At 33.4% G+C, this 13,671-nt stretch overlaps 1 protein-coding gene across 1 annotated transcript in view; it reads left to right on the plus strand.

Annotated features, from left to right (window-relative positions):
* LOC118190766 (chitin synthase chs-2-like) overlaps positions 1–13,671 on the plus strand; it is a 136,293-nt gene that overhangs the window by 51,359 nt on the left and 71,263 nt on the right. Inside the window, exons 3-5 of the mRNA XM_085823198.1 lie at positions 4,456–4,694; positions 10,168–10,340; positions 10,453–11,426. Coding sequence (XP_085679324.1) covers positions 4,456–4,694; positions 10,168–10,340; positions 10,453–11,426 — 1,386 coding nt within the window. The remainder of the gene's footprint in view (positions 1–4,455; positions 4,695–10,167; positions 10,341–10,452; positions 11,427–13,671) is intronic.

Consider the following 13,671-nt stretch of genomic DNA (forward strand, 5'->3'; position numbering starts at 1 on the left):
AAAACGTTAAAAAAAACGCCCCTTTAGACGTAATTTAAAATCTGAAACGTTTCAGTTTTTTCTTTTTTTTTAATTTTCAGGAATTTTTATTATTAAAAGTTGATATTAGCAATACATAAGTTTATAATTAATGTGATAAAAGAGTATTTAACTATAAATGTTACAAAATAAAACAATACCAAAAAACAAAGAACTGGTAGATTTTCTTATTCTCTCTTTTTTTTTTTTTCCTTTATCCACATTATTTACGGAGAAAAGATGACCTCGTTAAACGCCATTTTGTTCAGCACTGGAACTTATTGAACGTATCCCCGCGTTAAAGTGTGTTTTTTTTTTGGGGGGGGAGCGTACTATTGTACTTAGTTATTTATTATCATAAAATAAAGTTTACAATTTTTCATTTTTGTTGCCTAGTTTTAATAATAACATCTTCAAAACTCTTTATTGAGAAAAGCAATTAAATTATAAACGTATTTTTTCTTCCTTATGATTCTTTCAGGTAGCATTGTCTTTACAATAAATTAATTAACTGTAAGGTATTAAAGGTTAATACATATTTTATAATAAAAATGTAAGGTATTAAAGGTTAATACATATTTTATAATTGTATTTAATAAATAACACTTATAAAATATGTATTAACCTTCTGTTTATGTTACAGATAAAACTTCTGATCAAAAGTTTTATCTGTAACATAAACAGAAGTTAAATTAGAATTTAGAAGTCTAAAATTAAGTTAAATTTTAGAAGGAGTTAGGAGTATATTGTAGATTGCTTGAATCTAAGGGCTCCCACAACATTGCTTAATGGGTCACTTCTATTTTACCTTCCTAGATTCTGTATATTCCTGCTGTTAAAATTCTAATATTTTATTATTTATTGCACATTGTAGTTACTATTCAAGGAACTGAAGTATGTAAAAAGAAATTAAGAAAACCAATTAGATTTTTAATGAAGAAATTAACTTGAAATGATCTGCGAATCACAATGCATTAAATATCAAATAGAAAAAAAATAGCACACTGTAATATTAAATTCGCAAAAGTGAAGTAACGTGAAGAATGAAAAATTTATAGGAATATTAAATTTAATAATGTCACATTTTAAAAAATTTAATAACGTGACTTCCACGTTACTAAGCTTTGGTGGCAATCTTTCTTTCTTTTTTTTTTTTTTCCCCAAGACGATGAAATAGATTTTATCTTAAGTTCTTCAGATCAAATTTTCGAAAAGATGTGTTAATTTCGTTTCTAGGTTCGAAATCTCAACAAATCCTCTTCTCTTTAGGTTTCAAGTATGAATTTTTGAAATTAAAACCATTTAAAAATATATTTCTATAAAAAATAAACGAAATTATATATTCTCCTGAGCAAGAAGTAGTACAGGTGACAGATGAGAGCAGGTCCGGACAACCGGATGGCTTACATAGATTAATAATCGGGTATCATCCCGATCCCGCAACTATCTGAAACTACACTCCGAAAACAATACTAGGGAAAAGTACATGGCCATACAAGGGCAAAATATAGATTTTTCTGCATACGGAATTAAACATTTTCCTGGCTACATCGCATGTTACAACAGATAAACAAATTAAGAGATCTTAAATAAAGAGCAAAATTGCACATTACAAATAAATTACACATTTGCACACAGAAATATACGTTGTTTAATTTGTGCTGTACTTATAATGTACAAAATACAGATTTAAACACACAATACAGCCCATATTACTTTTGATTAAATAACATTATGTTAAAAGTTAACTGTGGCATAAATTGTGCTGCATTCTTAAAACATATCAAAAATAACTTTGTAATTAAACATCCTACTAGTTACATTGCACTTTAACACACTGCTATAAACAAAACAATCAATACATTAAAATTTTTATAATACATATTACATTGAACACTGCGCAATATTTAGGACACCTTAAAAAACTCATTTCTACACTTTATGCACTGAGTGTATTGACTAACATATTACACTGAGCATTACTCTTGATTAAATAACATAGGCACTGGTAGTAACTTTTTGTTATATAAAACATAATTTTTAATACAAAAAGTTAGAAACTGTTAGAAATACACACTGAGGAAAACAAAAAATTACAGAATCCAAAAACATGCAATCATTACCTACTGCTGTGAATATCACATGCAAAGTATAGGTGTCTTGTTTGGCAACCCATAGCATTTTATGCACGAAGCATAATACATTCCATACAGATGAATATTCATAATTGCTTTGCTCAATATCTTTCATCACATTAACTCTACCTGTGCTAGATACATTAAATACTGTATTTGCCATGCACTATACATTTCATAAAATGCACGTTAACACACTGCTATATATAAATCACTCAATACACTAAAATTTACAGAACGCAATAATATTTACAAACATATAACTACTATAATATTTACATTCTGTGCTCTTGACTACATTAAGTTGTAGTACTACAGTTATAGTTACTATGCTTCCTGCGGCTCAAAGCATAGCTCTGCATGCTACGAGCACTTACACATTTTACCGAGGTACTATACACAGTGTGCTACACAAGAAGTAGTACAAATGAATCGTTGTAGAACTGTAGTTTTTTCGTGTTTAGATATTAATATGTGTTTTGGCATTATTATTAAAAAGTAAAATATTTTTGCTTACGTATGGATCCGTAATAGATCGAATGCACACAGGTCCAATGATAGGTTGATATAATTTATCAAAAGAAACACTTGAGAGTTCCGAAACTTTCCTCAAAACTTCCCCTATCAATCTTCACAGTATCGCAGAGTGCAACCAGTAGTGGCAATTCAAAATACTAAGAACGTTATACACAACTCTAAAGAGCGAAGCTAACCCGGAGATAGTTCTCGGAACTCACGTTGAGCTAAAAGCTAACAACAACTGAGAGCAGATGCTCTGTCCGGCCTTAGATAGTTTTCACCGGGAATATTCTCGAAGGCAGGTTAAAGCTATAAACAACCTGCCTGTAAGCGGAGTAATACTATCTTGAATTTAGTAGTGTAGTAGAAATATGTCTTGAGTTCAGAGTGGCAGTGAAGAGAAGAGTGACTTGAGTTCAGCTTGACAGCAATCGACTGAGTCGGGAGCTGGACTTTAGTGCTTTGCCGTAGAGCTGTCTTTAGCATTATAGCCTGATAGCCTGAAAGCTCTGTTGCTGATTGTTTTAGGGTGTTAGTCGTAGTGTTACGACGACAGTTACGTGACTTTGGAAAGGGCTTACTGGCGAATAAATTGTGTTTTGATTTTTTATTAAGTGTTACCTTCAGCTACTCCAAATACACGAACCGGTAGAACTCAACAATGCTTTTGTAACTACTAAAGAAATTTACATCCACTTCTTTCCTTTAGCTCAATATATGTGTTTAGCAGTTTATCAGTTTTAGCCCAATATATGGTTAAGTATTTGGTACAATATGTATCAGAGTATGTAACTAATTTAAATGATCATAAAACCCTTAATATAAACGATATGCATAACAGTACATGGAACTTTTTTTTTAAATGAAAGACAAACTCATTGAATTTTTAAAGCAAGCAGCATAAGCATCATTTGTCACCCAAACAAACGGTAGTCTACTTCCAGCTGTGTTGTTTTTGGAAGATGAACATTAACTTGTCAGGAGTGTTGTTCCTTCTAATCGCCTTTTGAAACATAACTGGAATCCTGCGTAGGAACAGGGAGCTTACTCAAAACCACGTTCGTGCGTGTGTAAAAGATACGACAAAGGTAAGAAGGGTTAAATTTACCCTTTATTTCTCACAGCGTACAGCCGTTCCCGCACTTCGGGATACAGAAACCTGCACTTATGATCTAAAACGTAGCAAATAAGAAATAAACTAACTTCACTAAATAAGAATTAAGATGCTTTACAGAGAGTAGTAATGCGAAGATTGGCCTTTTAACATTAAGCATTTAGTGAGCGAAAAACAAAAAACTGCACTGCGTCTTCAAATATCAGCGAGAACTGAGTCCTGGCCTTAAAGGCAGACATGAACTGACTGAAAAGCACGCGCGTGGTAAGGCAGCAATAGGTCTCTCTCTCTTTTTTAAATACTTACACAGTTTGCAAGCTCATTAACATAAACAATTCTTTTGTTCTTATTGTGGCCGGAAATGGAAAATAAGAGAGAATAGCAAAGTTTTAAAATAAAATAAACGTTAGTAAAACTTAAAATCCTTACAAACTTTACGAATTACGTTTGTTCACCTCTTATTTCTTAAGATGGGACAGTTGTGGCGTAAACTCATTCTTAATAAATCCTTTTATAGTCATAATAGTAAACGCTCGCAGTTCTTAGCTTACCGTCGAATTTTTTTAAACCTTTCTATAAAATGTTCACGTTTAGGATAATTTAGGATAATAATCTTTTTGTTATATCCGTTACACTACTGATGTCTAAATTTTGTGCACATCTTTCTAGGAGTCGAAAAGAAGAGGTAAAAGGATGGGACGTGTTTGTTGTCACACCTCCAGAAGAAGAAGACGAAACGGCCACTTCCAGAGCCATTGACATCACTTTAAAATTTTTGAAACTCTTTGTGTATTTGGTGACGTTCTCTGTGGTCATTGTTTCCGCAGTGATAGCGAAAAGTACTTTTCTTTTCATTACATCTCACATACGAGAAAGTAAAACACTACCAGTCTGCAGGCGAGGATTAGGTAAGCACATCTGTTTTACTGGTATTTGAATTTTAGATTTTTAAGTTTCAAAATAAAGAGAATATTCAACCTAAAACAAATGAGAAAACTGCTAATAAACTATTTGGGTATATGAAGAGCATATACCCAAATATTATCTGAAAAACTATTCGATACTGAGAAGAAAAATTATTTCAACAGAGTGTTAGCAAAATTAATTTTAACGTGCGGCATCCTCCCATGTAAATATTCATAAAATTATTTCAAAGGTTTTTAATATCTTTTACTGGTTGCAATAACAAAGGTTAATGAAAGTTAACCTTAAATATAGGTTATTTGTGTTGTTTCACTCAAAGACTTTATTTTGATATAGTTAAACTTGTGATAGTTCTGTAGAGACATTAGGTTATTTCGAGGCCGGAGAGATGAAAAATGAGCAACCGCCTTCGCCGAGAATCGAACAGCGGACCTCTGGAATGCGCGCGTGCAGACCACCATACTACGAAGGCATGCTAGGAAGACGGGAGAAATATCTTATATACTCCCCTTTTAAAGGGCGACTGGGGTTTTAGGGGACCCAATCGAAAAATCCTGGATGTGAAGAATCATCATCCAACACCCTTTTAGTTCGGGCGCCACTTGTAGAGACATTAGGTATTTTGGGAGCAGGAAAGATGAAAAATATGCAACGCCTTCGCCGGGAATCGAACCACGGACCTCTGGATACGCGGTCAGCGTGCAGACCACCACACCACGTAGGCATGCCATGAAGGTGAAAGAAATACCTTATAGTTCAAGTAAATGCGTCAAAAGAAGGCAATTAGATGTCATCCAAAAGATGATGTGACTCTAACAGCTCTTTCAGTAATCTGAATTTTTTAAATCAGCATTTTTAATGACCCAAACTTTACTGTAGCATTTTAAAAATTAATCAAAAACTCTAAACAAATTATTTTTGAATGCATTGCATTTGATGCAAAATAAAACTGGCATTTAATACTAAAGTAGAGTTTTAAAGCCCATTTTTCTTCATATGAAATAACACCTTTTTTATATATCGGGCATACAATCATTTAAGGTAGTTAAAGCTTATGAATTGGTCTGCTAAAATTCTTGTTTTGCTCTAAAGAGTTTGGTATTATTAACATGCAGCATTAATGAAATATAAATATCCAAAAATTCTAGAGTTCAAAATTTTCATAAAATTCGGAATAGCATTCCCTCTTTTTTTAAAAAAAATCACATTACTTAAAATCTTTTCTCAGGTTACATGTTACTTGAACGTTTATGTAAACCTCTAATATTACGAAAAGAATTTTATAGCTGAAAATAAACTGTACCGAGTCAAACACAAGAAGTCCTAACAACTGCTTGTAGACTAATTGTTGCACCACTAGAGCAGATTGGAAAAATGACTTCTTCTAACCTTCTTTTCAAAAGGTGAACTGGAAGAAGCAGATGACTACCACTCGCAATATGGATTCACCAATCGTTGAATCCATATTGCGAGGAATTATAATCTATGATTTTCAGTTCAGCTGCATTACGAAATTTGAAAGTAAAAATAACTGAAAATAAATTATGATAGATGCTCCCATACCAGTCAAGCAAAGGATCCATAGCCTAATTTATAAATCAGAAGTGCCGGAGCCCTGTGGAAGACTGTCAGGAAAGAAGAAGAAAAATAACTAAAAGGACTAGTAAAATATTTAATCACGAAACTTAATTATTAAAATTATATAATTCATGATTGGAATTATATAACATTTAATATTAAACATTTAATATTACAAAAATATTAAATTAAAAATTTAATATTACAAAAATAATACGTAAACATTTAATATTACAAAAAAACAGAAAACAGCTCAATTGTTTTAATTTAAGCTTTGAATACAATATTCAAGGGATGATAGACATAAAGATCATTCCTTTTCCCACACGCCAATGAAAAACGTTAAAATGGTTAAAGCGTCACTAATGAAAATAAAGGTTAGGTTATTTAATTACGGCAAAGCCTCGAGGGCTATCTGCCTAAGAGGAGGGGTGCCTTCGAGGAGGACTATCTAAGGGAAACTGGCTCGTATACACGTTACACACGAGGAAAACCACGAAAACACTCATGCAGCCAGCCCGTTCGCGGGATTCGAACCTCGGACCGAACTACCAGTGCTCAGCGACTTTACCGCTCGGCCGCCGGTGGGCCCTGAAAATAAAGAGAATGCTATATAAACAGTAAGAGAATATGTAGAAAATTTTAACGGTTAACCTGTAGATATGAAAACAAAAACAGAAGAGTCTAACATTTTCTGAGCACGACTTCCTCTCATCATAATTCTAGCTGTCAAGCGGAATATGACAGGGGAACAAATTTTCACCGAATCCGAAGGCTAGCTGGGAAAAAAAAAAAAAAAAAAAAAAAAAAAAAAAATTACGATTTTTGTCCCTAGCTTTGGTTGCATCATTTAAAAAAGTCTGCAGATACTCTATTCTGCGGGAAGACACTAGGGCTGGAACAAAAAAAATTATGCGTTGGGTTATAAATTCATTGTACTTTCTGGAGAATAAGCCCTTGACATATGGGTGGGGACTTTTCTTTCCCTAAAGGTCTCGACCTCCATCCGAGGGTTTGTTTCCCAAGGAAAGAGAAGCATGCATTCAGAAGTTAGAATCGATTTTTAATATAATTTTATTATTAAAAATAAAATTTTGGTAATCAAAAGTTACATTAAAGAAGAGCCGAAGCCTTCCGATTTGGGGCTCCGGTGCGCTCCGGCTAGAATTATGATTTTTTCCCAAAACTAAAAAGCGCCGGAGCTTAAGCTCTGAAAGGATCTCCTAATAAATGGCTCGCTGACAAACTAACTAATCACCATTGCACTATAAGAACACCTGGGGTAAAAATTTTAACTCCTTATAGTTAAACTCTATGTCTAATATTTGAATTGTGCTGGAAATGTTCAAATGGTGCTTTTGTGTTTGATAACATAGAAATGAAAAGTTTATGAAACTCTAAAATGCTCTGATATTTTGACTTCCAGTTTTAAATCTCAAAGCATTGTTTTGAGTTTCTCAATTCACAATCCCATAAAGATTTAATACCAAGTATCGACCCTTTCGGTTCTGTGACCCATGAAGGTGTTCCATCGTCCACGCGGATAACGCATTTTTGACGCCCACGGGTAAACTTCTTCGTAGGAGTGGCTCCAGTCATTCCATTGACTTCTTTATTTCTCCGAAACTAGTTTAGATATACAGGCATTGAAAGAGATGGCAATCTGGTCATTGTTCACCTTCGTCAGATCTGGTTCTGCTTTAAAGAGGGCGATGGTGAACAGATCGAACGCAATTTTTAACAATTGAGCTGTTATCGTTGGAGCTGTTTTCAATGAAAGTATGCTAAACCATCCAACACAATACACTGATTCTGCACTCCCCCAAGTGAAATCTTAACAAAATGATTGTGTCCTCCTTTAAAAGAGACAGTTAAGCATTCGTAATAACAATATGATAAGCAAGAGGAAGACAAATTTGTTGTAAGAATTTTGGTCAAAAAACAAATTGTACTTTTCAACTGAGTAAAAGAATGTCTTTCATAGTATATACATTAGGATTCATAAGTACATATTTGTCTTAATCATGAGTTTAACTATAACATTATTTAACCTCAATCATATTTAGTTGAAAAGTGGGGAGGTGAAAAATGGCATTTAGGTAGCGAGTACGATAACCTGTCATCCAAAATTTCTTTTAAGTCAACTTTTTCTCGTTATACAGAAGTGAATAAATTATTTTTATTACTGAATATGAGTAATCGCAATCTTTTGCAGCAAAAAATAACGAGCTGAGAAAACTCATTCTACGCGATAAATATTCTCAGGATCTACGCTCATTGGTGGGTTATATTATAAGGTATTTTTTCTACCTTCTTAGCATGCCTTCGTGGTGTAGTGGTCAGCACACCACGGCACGTATTCGAGAGGTCCGTGGTTCGAGCCCGACGTTACTCAAATTAATAATTTATGAAAAGCGCGCAAATTAGATCAGTAAACAATGTCATTTATGAAATGAAGCTGAATTATAACTAACTTCAAATTCTCAATTTGCTATAAACGGAAGAATCTTTCCAAAAATGGTATTTAAAGTTAGATTAAAAAATACCTAAAATTAAATTAAATGTGAGCAAAAAGAATCTAAAAATATCTCTATTCCTGTTCGTGCTAGAATACTACAAAATTTAAAAAAAAAAAAAAAAAAAAAAGAGGGGGAAGAAAAATAAAAATGACCTCACATCTGCGATTTAGTGACATTTTACTTTATTTTATTTAGTATTAAACTTATATATATATATATATATATATATATATGTTACCGCTAAAAAGGTGCGAAAGTGGTTAAGGTGTACTTTACCTAGCTAATCTGTAGATTAACTGATTTCCTCTTAAGCGGGAAGGCCGTATATATACGGCCTTGCATATATATATATATACGGCCTTGCCTTAGAATATTTTTTGTTATATCTGTAAGAATTTATATATATGTGCATATTAAAATATGTCAAAGAAATTAAGGCAATATGTCAAAAGTACAGAAATCAAGGTATGATACCAGGAGAGTTTTTACATTAAAATCCAAAAAATAATTTGTTCTCATAAGTAGTTTTGGGAAATTTTTGCTTTCTTAGCGAAAACCCTGGTACGTAATCTAGAGTTTTTTGCATTTTGCTTAGGTAACGTGCATATTAACGATTTCCGTATCGTTAAAGTTCAAAAGTTTGTTTTCCTCATTTCCTTTCCCTCTCTTTCCACTTTTCATATTACCTACTAGGCACTCGCTAATCTGCACATTGCCTACAAGGCGCTCTTTAAACAGAAAATAAGATTTTTGCTAGAACAACAGCAACGTTACTGTACGTTTAAATTAACATAATGCTGTTTATTTATTTCTCGATATCTAAAAAATCAATTTAATACAATCAAACAATCAACAAATTAGTTGACGGAATTAATCAACAATCAGTTAAAAACTATATTACAAACAATAAAATGGTTTACAATATTACTGCAATTACGGAAATGAATTTTCAAAACATATGATAAAATTATGCTAACTTATTGGTGCAATCTGAAGAGTGTTGACACTTTGAATTACATGCAACTGGATTTTGCGACAAGCACTCTTATTTTGTGGTACTTTTAGATTTGCAGCAACATTTTCTGAACCCCTGCCTGATCAACAATTTAAATGTGTAAAGGGTGGCTGTTTTAAACCTACAGATACTTTGCTGTTATTTCTACAAGAATCTTATTTTCACTATAACGAGTGCCTAGTTGATAAAGTACAGATTATCTAGGTAGTTTGAGAAATGAAACAATTTTCCTCATTTTAACGTATCAGTCTAGCTAATCTGCAGAATAACTGATTTCCGCACTTGAGCGGTAACATGTATATGAATGAATGCACGAAAATGCAATAAATATTTCCTATTCAATAGGTTTGGACCGTGATAAAGATTATGAAATACTCATACCAACGATTGAAAGAGTCGCTTGGGTCTGGGCTCTGTTTTTTGTGTTAGTCATACCTGAATTCTTTTCGTTGTTTCGAAGCTTTAGGATATGTGTCTTCAAGTCATACAAAAGGCCAATGTTCTTGTCATTCCTAGCAGTAAGTTAATGATCTTTGCTTATATTTCCGAAAATCTTATTTCCCTTCCTGAAATTCTTGTACCATATTTTTAATCTTTTATTTACTTCATATTTTTTCTTTTCCTTGGTAGGTATTTATTGGAGAGACACTGTATACAGTTGGATTGTGTCTATTAGTTTTTATTGTATTACCCGACCTCGATGTTATTAAAGCGGCTATGCTAACGAACTGTGTGTGCTTTGTGCCAGCCGTTTTAAGTCTCTTGTCACGTCACTCAGACGAAACACGTAGACCACTTAAAGTGATATTCGATATATTAGCCATAATATTTCAAGGCAGTGCCTTAGCGGTGTGGCCGATTGCGGAGACTGGGCCTAGAGCATGGTTCATTCCTATAGCTGTAGTTTTAGTATCCTTCCGGTGGTGGGAAAACTACCTGGATAAGAAATCTCCGATTGGCTTCATACGCAGATTAAGTTCTGTCAAAGAAGATCTTAGAAAAAGTCGCTATTTTACATACGTATTTCTTTCTGTGTGGAAGATGCTACTCATTTTCTGTTCTATGTTCGGATTTCTACATTTGACCATGGAGAATGCCACTCTAATCTTCAAAGGATTCTCAGTCAGTTTGCGAAGCCATCCTATTGCAGTGCAACAAATCAGAAGAACTGTGCTACAAGCTGATCTACCAGATATTCCTACTGCCAGTCCTCTGGATGAACAAGTTTCTATATTATCTATAGGCATGGCGCCTATTCACGTGGCCATGATACAGATAAGCGCAGCATTGGTATGCTACGTTTTTGCTAAATTTTCGTGCAAAATTTGTATCCAGGGATTCAGTTTCGCTTTTCCTATCAGTCTCACAATTCCCGTTTCTATATCTATGTTGATTGCTGCTTGTGGAATAAGGACAGAGGATGAGTGCTTCTTTGAAGCATTTATACCGAAGTATCTGTTTTGGACTTGTCCACAAGGGAACTTCTTACAAGAATTTATCTCGGACAAATATGCTTGGATTTGGCTATTGTGGCTCTTGTCGCAGACATGGATCGCAGTTCATATTTGGACGCCCAAATGTGAGCGTCTAGCCAGCACAGAAAAGTAAGTTATTCCTTATGCTAATAACTGCTAAAACTTATTAAGTTGCGTTACTTATTAAAATAAACGTATCTTTATTAAATGGGCCAGTTCGTTGATTTCATACACCTGAAACTTATGAATAATTTTAGTACACAGAATAAACTATGCAAAGTCTTTCCTTTGAAGATATTGGTGTTATACAGAAAAAGCATGCTTACAAGTACATTTTTGAAATGCTATTAGTAACATATTGAAATCTTGCAAAACTAGATTCCATTTTAAAATTCTACAGAAATTAATCACTGAAAGTATTTGATTTAAAATACTGCTGTATTTCTACTCGCGTTACTTTTAATAGACAATAAGGAATGTTTTTATTACAATGTAGCCATTCCAATAATAAATATATTTATTTTTATTATTTTTACGTTATAATTAAGTATGTTTCTTATTTTTATATTTCTTAAATCGCATGCAAGCGAGGATTTTATGTCAATACGATGTTGTATGTAATTAATTCACAATTCGGGCAAGGCTCACTGTTGACTCATATGACTAAGCAAACGTTTTGCCTAGATTTCTGACTAAAAAACTTTATGCCATACCTCCGAACTTTCATCGAATTTTTCTGTTCAGAAATTTTTTAAACACTTTCCTACTAGAAATAGAAGCAAATCTGTCATATCATTAAGATTTTACTTTCATTTTGAAACAGATTTAAATCTGTTTATAATATTATTATTATTATGCTTTTATTTTCATTTCTGTGTCCCAAATATTATTCAGTAAATTATAAAAAGTTTTAACTCTTGTTAATCTATTAAGATTTTAAATGTTTAATTATCTGTGTCTAATCATATTTCATTTCAATCAGATTCTTCTTACCTATCTCTAATGCATATGCTAGAGCTGGTGTAATTTTGATATTGACATAAAAATTTAACAAAAAAATTAATTTAATATATTTGTTAAACAATCATAATTTTGATTACGGTAAAATACAACAGAAAGGAACAACCCCTGCCTTTTTAGCCAAATTAGAAGTTAGTCAAACTATAATAATTCTCAAGAATTACCTGTGATGAACTTCATTAACTCAAACAAAGGACAAAACTAGGCTTATTATTGATTTTTTAAAATACTTAAAACTAAAAAGATATCTGTCATTCTAAAAGTAAACATACCAGTGATTCTGTTTTCGGAAGTTTCATAATTTCCATTTTTGATCCCATAATACATGGGCTCAAAAATGCAGGATAATCAAAAATGATACATCAATTTTAAAAGCTAAAGTTTGCAAATAAAAATTAATATTGCTTGGAAATAAAACAATCTTTCGAATTTGAGTCATAATATTCGAAATGGTTGATGTTTGGTCCTGCTCTTGCATGATACACATCTTTGCTGTCCGTAAACGCTACAAAATATTCCCCTGGCGGTCACCAAAGCAGCTGTAATGCTCTTCTGGAGCTCTAATGTTGCTGGTAATGGGAAACATGAAAACCATCTTCAACAAAAGAAAAAAAAAATCACTGGGCTGTGAATTTGATATGATATATCTCCCACGGTGTTTCTGCTCCGGGAATCGAGCAGAATCGAAATGCAGAGAATTCTGCGAAGCTACTGTGAAAATTTTGAAAATATAACGCTGATTTTCGTTGTTTGACTTCTGAACTTAAAGAGGTTATCACATATGGCTACAGTGACGGGACTACTAGACAGGATACTAGACGGGACTTTTCTGAGAAACGAGATTCTGGTAGCACTGGTTTAAATGGGAGGATTTTTAGAAAAAGGAGCCCCGCTGGAAGTGAAGTCCCGCCAAACTACGGAAACAATGTTGCGGCTACGCGGGATTTTTTTCGAACCTCACCGAAATTGTCTCGGGTTCCGGGTAAAGACAACCAATCAGACGAAAGTTCTGCTTTTGAAGGATCACGTCATCCCAATCTGAGCGATAATCGATCAGTGTTTGGCGTTCAAGTCTTTGTAGTAAGTGAAAATGGTAACCTAGCTACGTGGTTTTCCTGGAATGCGGGTTCTTAGAATTGTCCCTTTCGACGTCAAGTCCCGCGTAGTAGAAACATAATGTGATTGGGTTTGTGACGGTGTTTTTGAAGGAAAAAAAGTTCCCATACACATTTGTCTGTGCAAATGGTACAGAAGACATTTGATTTTAACGAATAGGGTTTCTATTCAGCAAGTACTTGAAAACTTTACGTGCTCTGTATCGTGACATTGTAATCGCTTACAGTGTCGCACATAT

This window comes from Stegodyphus dumicola, chromosome 1 (assembly GCF_044657685.1).
Source record: "Stegodyphus dumicola isolate Sdum_Otavi_A_Nest chromosome 1, ASM4465768v1".
NCBI lineage: Eukaryota > Metazoa > Arthropoda > Arachnida > Araneae > Eresidae > Stegodyphus > Stegodyphus dumicola.